At 37.4% G+C, this 20,896-nt stretch overlaps 3 protein-coding genes across 3 annotated transcripts; 2 read left to right on the top strand and 1 right to left on the bottom strand.

Moving 5' to 3' along the window:
• Positions 1-416: 416 nt before the first annotated feature.
• Positions 417-1,229, bottom strand: LOC124370316 (jerky protein homolog-like). The gene has a single exon (XM_046828604.1). It carries the CDS (start codon positions 1,227-1,229, stop codon positions 417-419), a length of 813 nt encoding a protein of 270 aa, XP_046684560.1.
• A 1,281-nt stretch (positions 1,230-2,510) lies between these two features.
• Positions 2,511-6,340, top strand: LOC124370324. Its single transcript, XM_046828614.1, has 2 exons — positions 2,511-3,017; positions 4,443-6,340. Exons 1-2 carry the CDS (start codon positions 2,734-2,736, stop codon positions 5,368-5,370), a joined length of 1,212 nt encoding a protein of 403 aa, XP_046684570.1. The 5' UTR covers positions 2,511-2,733; the 3' UTR covers positions 5,371-6,340.
• Positions 6,341-11,931: 5,591 nt separating this feature from the next.
• LOC124370314 lies at positions 11,932-12,435 on the top strand. Its single transcript, XM_046828603.1, has one exon. It carries the CDS (start codon positions 11,932-11,934, stop codon positions 12,433-12,435), a length of 504 nt encoding a protein of 167 aa, XP_046684559.1.
• Positions 12,436-20,896: the final 8,461 nt, after the last annotated feature.

Here is a 20,896-nt window from a genome sequence, read left to right as displayed (position 1 = left end):
TTACATTAGATATAGGAAGCCTAGTAGGGCTGTTTTTAGACTGTACAGTAGAGTCCCGCCGATCCGAACCCCGCCAATCCGAAAATCCGCCTAATCCGAACACGGCTAGGAGAAAATATAAAATTGCTAAAAAGGCAGGAAAATAAATTAAAACCAGTTATTATAGTAAAACGTAAGTTTTATTTCTCAAAGCATTTACTTACTGACATATAGAAACTGAAATTACATTTGAAACGTTAGATGATACATACATTGTACGGAATTTATACTGTTAATAAATGAAACATAGTACTGTACTGTACTGTATTTATAATGTACAAACCCCTACGCAAGGCTTAGCAAATAATTTGTACTTTAACTTGGACACAATAAGGGATAAAAACGTAAAACAAAACACTGCAAAACCCAACACTTTCTTAAGACCTAAAGTCAGTGATCTTCTTTTGACGCAACACACTAAAACGACTGGACGATGCAATGTTTCGCCAACGCCGAATGAACATTACGTCATTGGGAGTAGCAGCGGCATGTTGCTCGACGTAGCGTAGAGCGAGGTCAAAGGCACTTGCAGCTGCGCTGTGTGGAACAATATCGGTAGTTTGGGCGTCTCCCTCATCCTCACTGCTACATGAGTCATCAGCTGGGACTCCTTGCACCTGTGCCACGATGTCTTCGTCTGTGTACTCCTCGAAGCCTTTGTCATCTACAGCCGTCCACTCATCAACACACTCCTTCTCTACATTTTCGCATCCCGGTATTTTTTTTACAAGAGGAAGAAGTTCGCATTCATTTACCGATGGAACAACCTCTTCAACAAACTGCAGATCAGGCCAAAGATTTTTCCAAGATTTCTGCAGAGCTCCTACGCTTGTGTTCTCCCAAGCCTCTGCCACCCAGAAAATTACATCTTTGATCGTGATTTTCTTAAGCTTTTGGAGAATTGTGAGGTCTTCATTTTCCTCAAGCAGGCTTCGGGGCAGCTTTTTCCGATAATTTTGCTTCAACGCTTGTAGAACTCCTTGGTCCATTGGTTGTATGATCGAAGTAACGTTCGGTGGTAGAAAAATGGCTTTTATATCACCAATAACCAGCTCTAAGTCATCCGGATGGGACGGAGCGTTATCTATGAGTAACAACGCTCTATCAGGCAGTCCATTTTCTTCATTGTAGGCTCTCACGTTGGGCACAAATTGTTTCTCAAACCATTCTTGAAACAAAGCACGATCCATCCAAGCTTTCTTTTGGTTTTTATAGTAAACCGGCAGAGCGTTCATATTCATGTTTTTAAAACATCGAAGTTTTTTGGATTTACCGATAACCATCAAAGGTATCTTATTGGTGGCGGAAGCGTTGCTGCATGCTAATACGGTTAGTCGTTGCTTATCCATTTTAAATCCTGGAGCGGACTTTTCTTCTCTTGAAGCTAGGCTCTTTGTTGGCAACGCTTTGAAATTTAGCCCCGTTTCATCAGCGTTGTACACTTGCTGGGGTGAGTAGGAGGCTGTCTGCAGACATCTTTTCTCCAGTTACAGTCATTTGCCTGATACCGTGCCTTTTTTTCCACCGATCTAAAAAACCGCAACTAGCCGAAAATGACGGATCGCCTCCCATAAGGATGTTTAGTAGAAGCGCCTTTTCTTTAATAAGAGGGCCGGTAATGGGAATGCCTTTTTGTCTCTCTTGAGAAAACCACAAGTAAAGTGCTTCATCGAGTTTGTCATACGATGACACAGTAGTAGTTTGACGTTTTTCTAGAGTGTTTTCACTTGTAACAGAGCAAAATTGTTCGATTTTTGCCCGCTTCTTTTTCCAGTCACTGATCGTCGCTTTACCGACACCAAATTCAATTGAAAGTTGAGTAGCACTTTCACCATTGTCTAGTCTTTTGAGAACTTCGAGTTTTTCTTTTAACGTACACGAGTTGTGTTTACGTTTACTAGCCATAATGATATCGGATATACGCACAGAGCAGAGCAAAGAACAAACAAAACTGCAAACCACAAACTACAGAATACACAGTAAGAGCACGTGCTGCGCGTATGGAAGATTGCACTAAACTGTCGTCTCGCCACTCGTCACCGGGGTGGGTGGTGGAGGGGATAGGGGTGAGGTAGTGGCAGTCCAATAGTTTTGCGCGCCACACTGTTTCAAGGTCACCGACCAACTCGCCCCGCCCACCACAGACAGGTGGCTTCTACTATACAAGGAACCACCAGAGAGTGCAGTTGGCGGCGACCAATAGAATGGACTAGCCTGCGCGACGTTGCCACACAACTGCCGCTGCCGCCCGGCACGGCTGGCGCATTGTGGCTGATAAACCGCTGCGCTGTCACAACTAACACTGATACTGAACATTTAAAACTTATCAGTATAATTGAAAAACAATATTTAAAATGCGTTGACAGTTTGCTATATTATATTTAAATTACTTGTATAGTTTATTAATGTTATTACAAACTAACTATCGATTAAAACAAACAAATCGTCCCGTCAGTTAGTCAGAGTAAGGGCGCTCCTACACTGGAGCCGGTCCGCTCAGTCAGGTACGACCAACCCGGTTCCGATCAGACAGATCAGATTTGACCCTCCTACACTGCAGCCGGTATTTCAACCCGACAGAGGCAGAGAGATGAGAAACTCAGTACTCTGTCAGCTCTCAAGAAGTGCGGATCGTGGCTTTAACACTTTGAAGTTTGTTTAAGTTTTGTTGTTGATTATTGTTTGAATTTTACAATGGACGAGGATTTAGCGGATTTTTTGTTGTTAGACAGGAATTTATTATTAAATTCAAACACGAGACAGTTTTGGGTACATGAGTTTAATGAAGATCACACCCAAAGTGAGTTTTATGTGACCTGTTTACCCTTACGTGATCATGCTGACAAATTCAAGAAATACTATCGAATGACTGTTGAAACATATGACTACATACTGTCCCACATCAAGGGAGATTTACAGAAATGGTCCAACTTTAGAACTTGTATAGAACCTGCCGAAAAGCTATCGATTCTCTTGAGGTAAGTAAATAAACATAGTATTCAGGATTGAAAACATTTTTATTTTATCAAAATATAATTGTAAAATAATGTAAAATAAATATAACCCATGGAATCTAATGACTCTTAATGTTATTTGTATAACTAAGATTATAATGTATAATCTTAATGTTAATCTATTACAATACAATTTGAGCGCATGTATCAAATATTGTCTAACGTGAAGAGAATTATAATAATTAAATCTAATTGTAAAAATGTATGTAATAAATGAGAATAAAAGTTGTTACACCTATCAACAGGGTATATAAGTAAATACTAGCTAACAAACGGTCAAACATTTTTAAGCAAAAGCTTAAACAATACTTATGTAAAAAAGAGAACTAATCATTAATGTTTCATCTGTTAATGTTTGTACTTAGAGATTCTCGAAGGTATTGGTGTAGGGAGGCGTCTGTATTTGGTCATTAGGGGTAGGCCAGGTTTCAGTATGTGGTGTAGTAGGCCTTGAAGTTGATGCATAGGGATTATTTAAGTTGTATCCTCCAAAATTCCCTGATTGTGGACTAGAAAGAGGAGTATTTACGGATTGGTATGGCCTGTTGCATCTTTCTTCTGCTTCGAGCTCAGCGATGACGCTATTGAAGATTGAAGCTTTCAATTTCATTTTTCGAAGGTATGGTAGCTTCTTCAGTGCAGGCAGCAAACTTTTAAAAAACGATAAGTCTTCATCCTCTTCCTCCATTGAGCTGGATTTTTGGACAGCAAACCGAGCTTCCAGTAGCTGGACTTTCCTTTTTTCCAAATTAAGAGCCTCGTTTTGTATTGTCGATCCTCGCTTTCTCTTTTGCCGAGGACGCTGAAACTCGTTGTTCACTGGAGTAGGACTAGGTGTGGACGTGTTATCGGATCGTTGAGCTCGTTCTACATTTGGTGACTCATCAGGTTCGTCGATATTTAGAGTAGACGTCTCATCATGTTCTGTTAAATCGGCATAATCCTCAGATTCTAGAAGAGTGTTGACAGGCGTATCAGAGACAGGGAGATTTCCAGTTGTCACTCGTGGCTTCATTACAGGCAATAAGAAAGTTAAAGATTCAAAGTAGGTCCATGTTGGTTTTGCTCCGGAACCAGATTTGTTTTCTTTTACTTTCTTCCTGAACGTATCTCTCAAGTGCTCCCACGTCTTCCGTGCTTCGTCTCCTGAAATAATAATTTCCAGTTTGAAACTATAACTTAGACCAGCAATGCAATAAAAAAATACAATCTATCTGGCACAGTTAGTAGCGTATTCCTTGTAAAGTTATATTTTAATACAATCACAACTTATATAAAAAAATTAGCAGATAGTAGGTCTTTAGTTTTGAAAAATAGGTTTTAAAACAAGTGAAGTTAATATTTATTCCTAATTTTAATCGATTTTTTGAGGTTGTATTATTGTTTCAGGTATCTATCAACAGGCATGTCCTTTGAAGCATTGAGCGAAACATTTCGCATGAGCAACTACACCGTCGGAAAAATAGTCGAGGAAGTTTGTGATTGCATGTGGGAACAGCTTGCCCCAGTCCACTTACCAGTGCCTAATAAACAAAGATTTCTTGAAATTGCAGCAGAATTTAAGGAGAAATGGAACTTTCCCAACTGTGTAGGTTGTATAGACGGAAAACACGTGAGAATAAAATCTCCTGGGAAAAGCGGTACAATGTTTTTGAACTATAAGAAATTTTTTTCAGTTAACCTTCATGCAGTAGCCGACGCCAAGTGTAAATTCATATTCATAGATGTTGGAGCGTACGGAAAGCAAAGCGACGGGGGAGTTTTCGAAGCATCACCAATATCCAAGTTTTTTGAAAATTTCTCAGAACATTTGCCTGCTCCCTCACCGATAGATACCAGCAGTGAAACACTCATTCCATATGTTCTGGTAGGCGACGATGCCTATCCATTAAAATCATACATAATGAAGCCATTCGGCCAACGAAATTTGAGTGAAGAAGAGCGCATATTTAATTATCGATTGTCAAGGTGCAGACGTTGTGTCGAGTGTGCATTTGGCATTTTAACTTCAAAATGGAAATTGCTCAGCAAACCCATCGAAACAGAAGTAGGAAAGGCTGAGAAAATCATCAAATGTATGTGTCTTCTACAAAACATCATTATTGACAGAGATAATATTACCGTCAATCCAGGAGTTCTAGAAAAAGGTCTACAGGAATACGTACAACATCACCAAAGGCCTAATCTAGGTACTACTCGACGGTATAATAGAGCAACTACCGCTGCGAAGGATGTCAGAAATTTTTACAAAGAGTACTTCAATGGCCTAGGAAGTGTTCCGTGGCAAGATGAGATGGTCTTCAATGTTAACAAGTAAACATTAGTAGGCTTACTGAAAAAAAAGTTTAAAAAATAATTATGTTTGACAAACATTTGCTTCCAAGAACTGTTTTACCATTATTACATATTTTTAGATATTGATTTGTAGTTTTTTTATACATATTTAAATCGATTATAACAATTAAATTCAATGTTGTATTACAATGTTTCCTTTATTTATTTTGATCATTCTGACATTACTCCATCAACATATACTGCAGTGGTATATACACCATCCAGGCCCACCTTCGTGGATCCACAAATCACGCTGGGCACCCCTACCCCCATTTGTCCCTACATACAATGTACAGCACTGCTAAGGTAAGATCTTTATAATAATGCAAATTTTTCTTGTTTGAAATTTTAGAAAATATACCAAAAATCCTAATAGGTTTAAGAGAACGAATTCCGGAATTTTGTGAAGTTAACCAAATAACTGCGTTACCTTGTTTTTAAGGTATTTTAACTGAAATGACAAGTTGTCTACAGGATGTCACAAAAGAACTTGATAAGCTTTTTTGCTCAAGAGCTCAAAGCTCAAGTTTTGCAATTTGAGAGCAATAATTATAACTTGTTACGTAGGTAAACGATAAAACGAAAATGTATGAGAACTGTACAGTACTTACCTTGGACATTCAGTTCCTTGGCTACTTCTTCCCATAACTTTGATCGGAAGTCCCGATTGTGATAAAACTTATCCCTTTGGTCCCATAATGTCGCTTTATCGCGCACTAACGAAATCAGTTTTCCTCTGTCTACCATTGCACAATATCTATTCTAAAACTTGACTACAAATTAAATAAACAGGAATGACACGGTCCTACATCGACTCTCGACTGGCCCGACGACTCCGACACGGACGAAAAAAACAAACAGGTTTGGTTCTCGGCCGATCCGTCTTTAGCATCGCCCGACGCGTCCGTTTACCGGGACGGCCCGCCGGTGCCAGTGTAGGAGGGTACACTGCGCGTCTTTTGTTTGTTTACTTCAGACGCGAGCCGACCGAGCCGACCGTCAAATCGGGAGAAAAAACGGGTCCAGTGTAGGAGCGCCCTAAAGTACTTGCTTATTTCCATACGATACAACAATCTTTTCAGTGATTTTAAACGATTACTAAACACACACAAAATTAATATACATGTTGCTTATATTGGACGCTGCATGACGTGTTGCTTGATTAAAAATAATTAAAAAAAATATAACAATATAATCAATTTTAAAATTATGGAACAATTATATTTTTAAAATTTGAAATAATTTAATTTTCCACTAAATAGCTTTTAGGGCCTACTATTTTAAAATGAAATACGTTAAAAAGGCATGATTGATTTAATAATATTCTTACCTTCGCACTTGTATATTATTTATTCGCTCTCAGGCGGCAATATCGTAGCCAAAACTTCGGAGTCTTCTTCATTTTCACGGAATATTAACGGGAAATTAACGTTTTTGCGGTATTTTTATGTTTTCTTTTTAATTTATATTTCTGCTAAAGATTTTAATCCTACGATCTTCGTATATGAGTAATATAATACAATAATTTATTTCAATCCATTTAACTCAACATGGAAATAAGCTACAGATATGTACTTTTTTTTAAAATGACCGTAAAATTACATTTAGTAATACGTAGTTAATTAATTCAAGACAGCTCTAACATTTCTTTCGAGCGTAACGGTTAAGGGGATTCTGGACACACATTTGGCCAAAAATGTCAAATTATTACATTTTTTTTTTAATTTTTTTTTTTGCTCCCTGGACATTTCTCTACAAGAAAACATTAGGTTTTAGTGTTTTTGGACCTTATTTCCTAAAGAAAAATTAAATTTTCATTAGATACTACACGGGCGTCAGCGGCAACAAAGTTAGCTATTTCTTGCCCACTGAAAAATCCTCTAATATTATTATCTATGCACACATTATAGTATGGCTACTAATATACATTGTTTACCTTACATGCCTTTGAAGTTTGTATTGATTCTCTGTCAGCTGTCATAGATCAGAAAGAAAAAAAACTGTGTACTATAATGTTATTGTTTTGATTGACAGTTGTTCCTAGTTACACTCAAGATTATTATTGCAGTATATTCTTCTTTATTTTTATTTGGAAAAATGGGCAGGGTAAAGAAACAAAAACTAAATATGAAGAAGAGAAATTTAGAGAAAATAGGAAGAAGGTGGGGAAGTGAAAAACACAGTGGTGATGGTGAACTAATGACAGGTGAAGGCAGTTCTAGGCCTAGTATTGAAAGTGTAGCTTCAACTAGTGGTTTTATCTCAAGGCCTAATCCTCAAAGTGCTTTAGATTATAGCATTCCAGCTTCTTCATCAAGTGATAATGAGGTTAGTAATAAGCCTACTGGATTTGCTCTTTATACTAGCTACAAGGAAAACATTGAGATTAGTGACGATGGGCCCCAGTATGGATTTATAGATTTGAAAATATTGACAGAATATCTGGCATCTTTTCCATGTAACAATTGTTATTGTGAAACTCTGGAAGTCATCCATGTAGATAAAAAGTCAGTTTTTGGAAATCCCATACAAATGACATGTTCTACTTGCGGTGTTGTAAGTACGCTTCCGACGTCTTCTACGCTAACCAATAATGAATCTCCCCAAAAAGTGTTCGATATAAATCGTAGAGTAGTAAAAGCTTTTACATCAATGGGGAAGGGTCACAGGGCCTTAGATATCTTTTGCATGACCATGAATATGAAACCCATGGACTTCAAGACTTTTTATTCTCATATAAAAGTCTTACACCAGTCTTTTAGGCAAGAAGTGAATCAATCGCTTATCAGCGCTAGAAATGAAGTAAAGAAATGTTATGGAGAAATTGACAACCCAAGTAACATCATAGACATAACTGTCAGTTATGATGGTACTTGGCAAAAAAGGGGATTTACCTCCAAGTACGGTATAGGTTGTTGTATAGAGGTACTCACGGGACTTGTCATAGACTTTGAAGTACTCTCTAAGTTTTGCAATCAATGCGATAAAATGAAGCGAAAAACTAAAAACTGTCCTGACACTTTTCAAAACTGGTACGAAGTACATAAACCAACGTGTAACCAAAACTATGTCGGATCTTCACCAGGCATGGAGGTGGAGGCTGCGCATCGACTCTTTTCTCGGTCAGAATCCTTTGGTTTTCGCTATACCACCCTCGTATCAGATGGCGACGCCAAAACATTGGTTACCTTGAATGAAAAAAAGGTGTACGGTGATGTAAAAATAGACAAAGTAGAGTGTATAAATCATGTGGCAAAGAGACTAGGTACTGGGCTGCGTAACTTAGTCAAAAATAACATCGGGACAAAAACCCCGTTAGGTGGTCGTACTCATGGCAATCTGTCGGAACCTGTAATAAAGAAGCTCACTGCATATTACAGAAACAATATTCAAAAAAATGCTGGTGATATATCAAAGATGAAGCAGGGAATATTTGCTACACTAAGCCATTGCAAGTCCACTGATAAAAATCCACAGCATCACAACTGTCCTCAGGGAAAGGAATCCTGGTGTTTTTTTCAGCGAGCCATTGCTGAAAATCGATCACCTGAATCGCACAAAGATCGAATCAAAACCCCATTATCAGAAGCAACAGCAGCTAAAATGGTACCATTATATATAAGACTATCCTCAGAAGCTCTACTGACCAGATGTCTGCCAGGTAGAACTCAAAATGCTAATGAGGCATTGCATAATGTCATATGGTCTAAATGTTCGAAGAACGTGTACACCTCAAAAATAAAACTTGAAATAGGCCTATTTGAGGCCATTAGTGTCTATAATACAGGATATCTAAAGATGTGTTCCAATTATCAAGAAACATCTGGCATCAAATTAGGAAAGTTTAGTTCTTTGATTGCCAAAAGATTGGACAAATCCCGTCTTCGACTATCATCGGCCAGAAAAAAAGAAAAAAACATCGCCTACAGGAAAAAATTAAAGCAACCTCAGATGGAAGAAGAGGAGAGGATTAAAGAAAAAGAAGGACAGATGTATGGAGCTGGAGAGTTTTGAGGCATGTAATTTATGTGTTTGTTTATCTTGTTCTAAAATAATGTTACTTTCCACTCTAAGCAAAATAAACATGGTTTCTTATGTAAATGAAAAATTATTTTCAGTATACAGTAGGCCTATGGTAAGAAAGTATTGTTGTTAGTGATAATGGTAGAAAATTATTGTTTATTGAATTACATTTATATAGGTTAGTTTATGTTTATTTTCTTCAGTTTGTTTCTTTAAAAAAAACTAACAAAACTTTAAATGTCATTTTCCGAAAATCACGTTTTACAGCGTTTTGTGAAGAATAGATTTGAATAACTCAGGTAATACACAAGATATCAAGCTGAAATTTTTACTTCATGTTCTTGATTATATAAAGTAACTTTTTGGGTATAATTAAGTGTCTAGCATTAGTAGATTTTAAAATAAAAATTGGTTTATAATGTGTGCTGATAAAACATTTTTTTAAACTATTTTCAACCTGGTTCAAAAATAATATATGCATGGTATGGTCAAACAAATACCCAAAAATTTAGATAGTATCCATGGCTACAAAATAACACAAATTTGAAGGTGTTAGGTCAAATATTAGTCGAGTTATATCAATATTAAAAAAGTGTTACATTTTGCTGAATAAAAAATTATAAAATGGTACGTATTTATACGTCCTTCCACCACTTAATGTGGGGTTTCTGAACCCAATCAATGTTAAAAAAATAATAAAACTCTTCTTTCATCAAAAACTAAAAAAAAGATATGTATGAGTCTAGAATCCCCTTAAGTATTTTAAGAACGCTGGACTCGCGCGGCTTGTGGTTACAGCGGGGAACAAGTTTGGCAACGTCGCTCAGTTCTCGTTGGCCGCTCCAAGGTCACGGGCAAAATAGGCTCCTCCCTCAACTGCACTCTCTTGTGGTATTTTGTATAGATTCATTACGCACAAACAATGGCACTCAGTTTCGACCACGCGATGTTACCGTACAAAGACAGGAAGCTGTAATATTATTATTACGTTTAATACGTACTTACTATTGTTTATTGCATTTGATTATTGTATGCATTTAATTGTTTTAAAACCACGTAAATTGCACTTGAAAGTTGATAAATGGTACTATTTAACAAAAATCCGCCTAGTCCGAATTTCCCGTCAATCCGAACAAGGTTCGGTCCCAATTAGTTCGGATTGGCGGGACTCTACTGTACTTTAAATTTAATATAAATTGGAAAATGGTCACTTCCCATAGGATCTTTTCCCACTTCCCATAGTAAAAGTTGAGCGTATAATTCCGGAGTTATGAAGGTTAAATCTATTGTAGTTGGTTTACTAAATACTTTTGGTACAGTTGTGTGATTGTGATTATTAATCAAAATAAAATTGGAGTTACTATATTCCTTAAAAATAGTATTACCCCTACTGTCAGCTTTATAACAATTCCAGTAAGGGTGGTGTGCATTTAAATCACCCCCAATTACTGTAGACCTCTGACTTGTTTGCGTGCGAGGGGACACAGGGGTGAGGGGGAAGTTCCGCTCCGCGATTGGGCCAAATAGGTCGTTGCCTAGCAACCGCACGTACTATTCATGATGTTTGTGTACGGCGCCACGGAAAGTCACTGCGCTAGCGCTGTTACACGCTCAGTAGCTACTAGTTAGTTGTGAGAATGGCGTCGGTGCGTGAGGACAGACTGTGCATAGTGAAGCAAGAGAAGTGATAAGGAGAGTGATAAGTGTGACGAAGAAGCGAGAACTGGTAATTTGCAGCACTTAATGAAACAGAGCAATTTGCGAGTCAAGAATTACACTGGTGTTTCGGTGAGGACAATTTCTAGCATTAGAAAGGAAGGAGATGCAGCTGGAGAGACACCTTTAACTACGCCTGGTAAGAAAAGGCCGTACTCGGAGGAGAAGAAATTTCATATGGATGATTTTGATAGAAGAGTCGTTCGAGATGTGGTGAGTGACTTTTATTTAGTGAGGAAGAAAGTGCCCACTGTTCCTAAACTGTTAATTGCTTTAAAAGAAAAACTTGACTTCCCTTGGAAAGAAGAAACCCTACGAAGACTCCTGCACCAAATGGGATTTAAGTGGAAACGGTGTAACAAACTAAGAAAAATTCTTATCGAGCGGCCAGACATAGTTAATTGGCGTGCTCGTTATTTGAGAGATATCCAACGGTTTCGACATGAAAAAAGACCAATATTTTACATTGATGAGACATGGGTGGACAACAATTTGACATTCGGGAAGTGCTGGAGTAGTGATGAAGTGCCTGGTGTGTTGACGAACACAAGTTCATCCAACAGACTGATTGTTGGAAACGCGGGTTCTACAGATGGATTTCTTAAAGGGGCTGCTTTAATTTTTAGGGCGGGTAAAGCGACGGGGGATTACCACGGACAAATGAATGGTAATAATTTTGAGAAATGGGCTGAAGAAAAACTCCTGCCTAACCTTCCAGAAAAAAAGTGTTATTGTAATGGACAATGCACCCTATCATTGCCATCAAGAAAATAAGGCGCCAACAAAGTACGCTGTGAAAAAGGAAATGATAGACTGGCTGCAGAGTAACAACATACAATGCTCAGCAGATATGAAAAAGTTTCAGTTGTACGAACTGATAGAAAAGCACAAACCTAAAGAAAAGGTGTATCGCATCGACGTGGCGTTGAAGAGGCGAGGCCATGCGGTTCTCAGATTACCACCCTACATGTGTGAATTAAACCCAATTGAGCTGGCCTGGGCTAAAATCAAGAGAGTGGTGAAAGGAAACAACATAAGAGGAGACCTGTCACTAACGAAACTGGAAGAGGCAACACGAGAAGCGCAAAGTTCTGTTAGCAAGATCGACTGGGAAGGCTTCACAAACCACACCTTGAAGCTAGAACAACACTACTGGGAACAGGACGGCTTGATGGAAGATGCCATCGACAAATTCGTGATTGAGTTGGGCGGAATGGACAGCAGTGACAGTGAAGTGTCAGATGACAGTGAGGAAGAAATATCTGACAGTGAACTGGCTCAACCTCTTCCAAGTACAAGTGATGATTAAATTGTAAGTCGTAAAATAGCACATTATATATATATAGTAGCAAAATTTCCTGCTGTTTTCCCTTTTTTATGTTAGAAATCAAATAGAATCAACTTCCTCAAATATCAACTTGTAACTTTTAACTTAAACAATGAATATTATGAATTCGGCAAATACCGTACTGTAAATTACCACTTCTCACTTCAGTGTTTATAAAATATTTAACAAAAATACTCTGTTTATTATATTTTTTTAATTATACACTAACTATTATAATATATTATCAACATATTTATTATAATGTATTATCAATATATTTCATGTATTTCACAACTTATTCTGGTTTATGTTTACATAATAATAAAAGTTCAATTTGAAATTGTGTTTTCTATTGCCAATTAGGCCTACCAAGTATCAAGTGTTCATCATGAAGTTTACTCCAGAAATAAAACTATTTATTAAAAAAATAAATGTGTTGAATAGGCTACAAATAGTGTAATAGTGATATTATGATATGAAGAGGTATATTCAGAGGGTTGGGCTGTCAATGTTGACAGAACCGATGTTTTCGGTTGGGGTCGTAGACGGTGACGGAGAAGCGCCCCAGCAATGGCTGCCGCATTCCTCTCGCGCGCAATCAAGTCAGAGGTCTACAGTAGTGTATGCCCCTTATCATTTGCAAATAATTCATTATACCAGAAAGATGGATTTATTTGCTTATTAGTACAATATATGTTATATAAATTGATAGGTTGACTTATATTGTTAATTCTTATTGCTAATAATTGTAATATATTATTATTGTACTCTTTTATCACATTACAATTTATACTATCATGTACAATAAAAGCAACTCCTCCATACGAGTCACTCCTATCTAATCTAATTAACTTAAAATTTACATCGGTTAGATTGTCATCATTATTCAGCCATGTTTCTTGCACAAGTGCAATATGTATATGTTTTTGTGTTAGTGTGTTAATTAACTCCGGCCATTTAAATTTGAGTGATCTTGTATTCCATTGAACAATATTGAGTTGGTTTAAGTTATCTGTCATATATTTATTAATTAAGGCTTGTTTTTTTTAGCTGTGGATTGCATAGGTCGATTATTAGATTTATTATTATTTTTATATAATGTCCCTGTCGGTTGTTTGCCAGTTTCCAGGGTGGTTTTAAAGCACTCTTTAATTATTTCCTCCACTTTTTTTTGTTAATAATTTTTTCATCATGGATTTTTGCAAGCAAATCAGTGATCTTATTACGCAACATAATTTTGTGCGGATCTTTGTCACTTATTGGGGTTTGATCTGATAATGAACATTTACTCTCTGAACTGATGCTTGATTGGTATGAATCAGATTCCATTTTACCTAGGCTAAGGTTAGATTTATAAATTTTAGTGTATGTATTTTTTGTAGTTTACTAGCATTATAATTAGTACTGTTACTATTATTAGGTCTATTAAAAATTGTATCTGCATAATAACTATTTTTGTCTTCTTCGGTTGTTTCCTGTGTCATAAGTGGGGCAAACCGGTTTTTGTTAGTAAATTGGTTTTGTGAGTTTCTAATTGTGGGGAAGGAACTTTGATCATTTACTTTTTCTTTTGTCATTTGTGCATAACTGATGTGGTTGAATTTGGTATTACGGTTATACCTAAAATTTTGTTTCGGGGGGTAATATTTACTGGCTTCTTGGTAAGATTCGTTGAGAGTACTCATTCTTTCCAGGATATTTTTTTGTCTCACATATTCCGGGCACATTTTGCTATTACTAGGGTGATCTCCCTTACAGTTAACGCATTTAGGCCTTTCAGTGCATTCATTAGAATGGTATTCTAAACCGCAAACTCTACAAAGTCTATTTTTGTCACATGGAGTGTTAGCAACATGGCCATAGCTAAAACATCTGTAACATTGTCTAACAGGAATCATGTAATAGTCTACTTGCATTCTTATATAGTTTAGGGTAATAAAATCTGGTAATTTTTCGGAATCAAAAGTAATTTTCATAAAATGTGTACTTACCAATTCTCTGTTAATAATTTTTTTATTCTCTGCGCACTAATTATTGGGTATGTACAATAACTCTCTTGTACCATTTCCTCTTCGGTAACTTCAAGTTCTACGTAAACTACACCTGTACACTCAACTTTGTTGGCTGGTATAAAAACCAGATACTGAGAGTCAACCAAACCGTTGGCTGCACAATATGTTTTGCAAACCACTTTAAGATTTTTACCCACCCTTAATATATGATCGATATCCTCACAATGATTTTTCATTATTTTTCCTACCATAAAAGGATTTATTTTCTTTTTATCTCTACTCTGAATTACTACATCATAAGGTCCACTAGATTGGGCCTTATAGTACCTAATGGTTTTTTGCTTTTTAGTAGTCAAATTGTCATATACATGTGATTGCACATTGTGATTACCATTATCACTAATTTTCCTCTTTCTTTCATTTTCCTCTCTGGATGTAATGAGCAAAGGTGACTCCATTTACTTGGTTCCCAGTCCTTTCTTTTGGTAGCGTTAGCCCATTTTCTCCGCATTTCTTCATTCTTCGGAAATCTGGGGTGAAAATAACTATTCACTTCTTGTACGTAAGATATAACATAAATATGTATTTTATAAATCTTAAAGGCAAACTTCATGCTTAAAATAATATACTTCAAAATAGCCTAATTTTTCAACGATATGATATTTCTTATAAACGATTTAATACATGAGATAATACCTCAGTTTGATATAAGATCTATTGACAAATGTCATGTTAGGAAAGTATCGGACTTAAATTACTAGTAAATACAAAGTATCGTACTTAAATATTGTGCTTTAACTATCTTGTAAATAATAATAAAATTGATTTTATGAATTTAAACACAAATTAAATTTAAATGTTTATACTTTTTGTAATAAAAAAAATATGAACCTTTTGAAACAAAACTGCCATAATTATTTTAATTTTTGAGTCCATCAGTACTTTTGAGAAGTGAAATGGTTGGTAGTCCACGAAATAGTTACCATTTTCGTAATACGTTGATTGTAGACTTCAGAGGCGTAATTTTACTATGCCGATAATGTATGAAAATAACACATTTATTTTAAATCCATAAATATAATCAACTGTTGTTGCTCTCCACACATTAAGAAATTTATTGAATTTTGCCAAGATTTTGAAATTTAATTACATAGAATAATAATGTCTTGAATTTCATAATAAGAGTTTTAATCTTTCAAATAAAAAAAATATGATTCTATTATGTACTATTTAAATTTCTTAAGTTTTTGTGTAAAATGACTATACAGTCTTTAAATTTATAGTAAAGTTAAATAGTAACTTTGTCTTTTATATCTAATACTTCATATTTAAAAAAAATACAGTTAAAAGTACATTAACAATGGTGCTATTTGCGTGTTTGTTTCTTTATAAACCGAAAAATGTTTTTAATATATTAGAACACTTAGAGCTGGAACTGGTACATTAGTTCAAAAGCACAGTCGTCCAGCGAATTTCTATCTATCATAGTCGTTGCCGACTTCTTCAACGGGAGTATTCGTCTTTGATTACGTGTTAGGACATTTTCTAAGGTAGATTTTTAACACTTTCAGCCCCAGGTGTCTACGTTACTATACCACAAGAGTAAATATCCCTAATGCTAATGTTCACGTGAGGCTGGGAATGTTAAGGTATAGTACTTACCTAATCGCTGAAATCTATAAACTGCGTGTAACTAATGTTTACTCATTAGATAATTTACACACTATAAATAAAAACAAATTTAAAATAGTGGTTAAATTAACTAAACATATGGTTGTGTTGTCATAATAGAATGTTCATACAAATCAGTTGAATACATTTGACAGGCTCTTTCTATTAATATTTCAACTTTTAGAGGACACAGTGGGATTTTTAACTGCTTAACAAACCAGTGGGGCAGTTCGATGGATTTTTGAAATAAGAATAGGCCTATATATTCATCCCAGGGACCATAAGAATGTCCATATCAAATTTCAGGACAATCGGTTCAATAGTTTACGCGTAAAAACAAAACAAATAAAGGCACTTTCGTATTTTTATTATTGGGATTAGTACTGTTATTTTAAATTTAAAAAAAATAGGAACATAAACAATACTTATGAAAAGTAATACCACTGATATTTTTCTTCTTACCAGTGCTGTTAGAACAGTCAAAAGCTACACAAAACACCATAGCTTAACACTGTCAGCGTGGTACTGCTAGCGGAGATGTGTTACAACGTGGTTGTGGCGCGCGGCAGTAGGGTGACTCACCACTATAGATAGGGCCGCCATCTTGGTCCGTCTACCCGCCAGCAGTCGGCTCACCGCGCGTAATATACACAGCCACTCTATCTTATTCTGTCCTCGCTGGCCCCAACTAGCCTTTGTCGCGTGTGACAGTTTCGCTAAAACTGTCTTTGCTGCTCTCCGATCTCCTGACAATGATGTCCGAAGTGGAGTCGCTCGCCTACGTGCAGTCCCAGGTACATGTGCACGCTGACCTGCTCTACTCTGGCGGGCCCCGCACGGATGCGGGGTGGCGCTCAGGATCGAGTCGTCCTTTCAGCATACACATTTTTGTCTTTGCTGGCGCAAAGGTTAGGTTCATGCGCCCGCCCCAATCCAAGACGGTGCGCATGGCTGCGTTTACTCTATTCTCCAGTTCTGCTCGTGACCGGCCTTCTATCAGAAGTAACCCGTCATCGGCGTACGCGTACGCCGCCACGCCCACCCCCAGATCTAGCTTCAGGAAGTCGTCGTAGACGAGTCTCCACAGAAGCGGGCCAAGGATTGAGCCTTGTGGACAGCCTTTTGTAAGCTCCTTTCGGATGGTCCTCGTTCGAAGTACGAGCGATCCGATTCTGTTACTAAGTAACTCTGCACTACACGGTGCAAGTTCTTTGGACATTGTAAGCGCCTGGGTTTCCAGAGTATACCTGGCCACCAGGCGCTGTCAAAGGCCTCGGAGATGTCGAGGTAGACCGCCAAGACGTATCTTTCACGTGATTCTCGAACGTGAGAGATCACGCTACGGAGTGCGCTCTGCGTCCCCACTCCAACCCGGAAGCCAAACTGCCTTTCAGAAAGGCGTAGTTGTTCAGGAAGTTCATCTAGCCAGGACGTAAGACGTCCGGCTATTAGTTTTTCCGCCATTTTAGCCATAACAGGAAGTAGCGCTAACGGTCTGTACGACTTTGGATCCGAGGGATCCTGATCAGGTGCTTTGAGTTGGAGCCTGAGGTCACCTTCATTCCACAGATCAGGGAAGGTGCCTGTCGCTAGCATCCTGTTTGTAACTTTTAATATCTGTTCCCCAAGGACTGGCCAGGCTGCGCGGTAGAGTTCTACCGTGAGCTGGTCCAGTCCTGGGGCTTTACGCCTCGCCATTGTCCATAGCGCGTTTTTAAGTTCTGCTTCTGTGAAAGGTGGAGTGTTAGGGCCATTCGATCCATAGTGGCTTCGCGCTCTGATGCCGGCTTGCCATGGGGTGTCCCCCGCTGGGTCGTCGGCAGGTAGAAGTCGCTCAACCAAGGTCTCCGCCGTTGCCACAATGTCTATTGTGGTCGGTGAGCCTGGTATCGTTATGTATGCGTTCGCCAAGTACGATGAACTAGAATCTGTCAAAGACATAATTTTAAGCCCATACTTTTTTGGGATTTTTGGGCATGTAGACTCGGAATTTACAGCCACCTCGAAAAGGAATAAATATTTCATCGACTGTAACGTTGGCTCCAGGTGAGAACAAAGTTTTGCAGTTATCAATAAAATGTTCAAATATTTCACTAATAGGTGCTGCAGGATCAGTCCTTTTCCGTTGGTCCCTCGTCCTTGCATTGTCAAAGCGTAGACAGGCTAATAAAACCTCAAACCTTTTTTTTCGGCATGGTTGCTCTGAATACTGGTCTATTGATAATTCCTTTATCAAACATAGAATCTACCTTTTTATGTGAAAATCGCAGCACTGAGTTTAGGATTATGAGCCCTAATAAAGCTTTTAATTCTATGTTATCAACATCTTTATACTGGCTAGTATTTGTTTGCTCATCAAAAGAATTTCGAACTCTTCGTATTTTAGAATTTGTGTGCAATATTATTTCATCTATAATATGATTGTCAAATAAACACTCCCATACCTGTAGTTCAGTCGGATTGTTACCTAAGGCTCTTGCTCTTGCAGTTGTCCTGGGTAATGGTCCCCTCAAAATGTTATGTTGAAGTGTTCTGCGCTGCTTGGTTGGCTCCTTTCTGCACCATACGCTACCATCTTTCCCCCAAAAAAAGTCATCTTCAGATTCCTGAACCAAATCATTTTCGTCACCGTCCTTCAACCAAATTTAGTCTAGTCAGTGAAATCCACTTTTCCTTTGCCAGTTACTTCTCTAAAAATGCAGAACGCATTGAACATAGCCACATCAACAAAATAGAAAAAACTATTTTTATATGCTTTCACACTCCTACGCATAATGGGAAAGCTAGGACTTCCTACGCATAAAGGACCAACACTTGGTCCTGTCGGTCAACGCCGAGCATACCTCTGTTATATTCAATAACACTTCTCGGCCTTCTCACGATCTCTCGAGTGTTTCCTCTTGTAATCTCATCAATTTCCATTTCGATCCCTTTGTGGAGAGTTGAAAGCATGTGTACGTTTTTCCTGTCTTTCCACTTGATGGCTAAAAGATTTTTTCCCGATCTTCGAATAGCATCACCTTTTTCCAGCTTAGTATCTTGAAAGACTTGAGCAGGCCCGGCGACAGGATTCTCGGGCCCCTATGCAATCATGAAGACCGGGGGCCCCCCCCCAAAGATTCAACAGGCAACCAACCTAATTACATTAAAATTCACCCCCCCCCCCAACGTTAGAACAAAATTCCCATATTGGTTATATTAACATAGCAAGCATTATTTTATTCCAAAACTTACTACTCCATTACTTGATTTACTTATTTGTTAAATGATTCACTTCTTCAAAATTATGCCAAATCCGTGATTTTTCCTGTATTTACTTCAATTTAAGTTATATAAATAAATGTTGCTAAACAAATGGAAAGAATTGAGGTTTATAATTATGTAGTGATTATTTTTTTACTATTAAATCAATACAAAACAAAACTCACTGAACTTAATTAAAATCAAAAACACCATCCTTAAAAAATATACACTTAATGAACTAAATGGACAAAACATAATTAACAAAGAATAAAATCATTAAAATTAAAGTTCAACTCGTGTCGCTCTCCTTTTTAGTAGAAAACAAAACTTAATGATAGGTTCCTGGAAAACCTAATGAAACAAAAACTAAATATCATTGAACAATCACTTAACGAACAAAACTAAAAAAAATTAAATGAACAAAACCTAATGAACATTGTACAAAACATAAATTGAAAATTAATAAAGAAACATTGGGCTATGTTACTCACTAACATTAAACATGACTAAAACACAACTCGTCGGGCCTTCTTCCCAGCAAAGTCTTCTATAATGTCGTCATATTTCAAACTACGTGCCAAATCTGACTCCATGGCTAGAATACTCAGGTCATTCATGCGGTCTTGCGTCATCGTAGAACGATTTGCACTTTTAATTCTTTTCATCAAACTGAAGCTCCTCTCCCCTTGGCTGACAGATACAGGTATGCAACAGAACAACCGGATCGCTGTAGTGATATTTGGAAATAAACTATCTAGTTTGTTCTTCCTTAGAGCGTTTATTAGACTTAATGGTTGAAGAGTTTGTTCCCCCAAGTTAGTGCGATGAATCGATTTCAAATGTTTAAATTCATTTAAAATTTCCATCTCAATATCCTCTTTGTATGTTTGACACAGACTCAAACATTGCTGCTCAATAAAACTGTCGTCTTCCTCAATATATTTCCAAAGACATTGGAAAAGGTTGCTGATTTTTCCAGCAAACTCGAATCTCTGAGACAGTCCCCCTAAGACTGAGTCTAAGATCTTGAAGAAGACATCAATCCTAAAACGTTCCTCTTCGTTTTTTAATTGATGTTCCGTGCCGTCCCTTGTTTCGTCATGAAAAATCTTTCTTTTCTTTAATCTTTTTTCCTTAAAATCAGTTTCGCAATCTACACTCTCAGCCATGTTGCCTGCCACTAGCTTGGCCTCAGTGTAGAGATTGCTCCATCTGTCTCTCAGTACTTTTAGTTCCTCTATTAAATCATTCAGATTTTTTGTTTCAACGTCTAGAGTTGTTGATCGGGCTTGTAATACTTTATTTTTGTTGTCTATTGCAACAAGCACCTTTAGCCATATTGTCGACATCATGATACATTCGAACGATTGTAGATATTTCAATAGCCCTTTCAGATCTGTCTTGCATTCTGCAGATAGATTCAGTTCTTTACAATCATTGAGGGCATTGATGATGAGAGGCAAATGCTTTACGAAAGGGCGCACACTATCTACTCGGGCTGACCATCTCGTTTGAGA

This window comes from Homalodisca vitripennis, unplaced genomic scaffold (genome assembly GCF_021130785.1).
Source record: "Homalodisca vitripennis isolate AUS2020 unplaced genomic scaffold, UT_GWSS_2.1 ScUCBcl_2;HRSCAF=254, whole genome shotgun sequence".
NCBI classification, from domain to species: Eukaryota; Metazoa; Arthropoda; class Insecta; order Hemiptera; family Cicadellidae; genus Homalodisca; species Homalodisca vitripennis.
This window is presented reverse-complemented; position numbering and strand designations above follow the sequence as displayed.

Bases quoted from the DNA above. Each gene is read 5' to 3' on its own strand.
- LOC124370316 (XM_046828604.1), bottom strand. From the start codon at position 1,229: ATGGATCGTGCTTTGTTTCAAGAATGGTTTGAGAAACAATTTGTGCCC.
- LOC124370324 (XM_046828614.1), top strand. From the start codon at position 2,734: ATGGACGAGGATTTAGCGGATTTTTTGTTGTTAGACAGGAATTTATTA. The intron at 3,018-4,442 runs GTAAGTAAATAA...TTATTGTTTCAG, and splicing joins AAGCTATCGATTCTCTTGAG to GTATCTATCAACAGGCATGT.
- LOC124370314 (XM_046828603.1), top strand. From the start codon at position 11,932: ATGATAGACTGGCTGCAGAGTAACAACATACAATGCTCAGCAGATATG.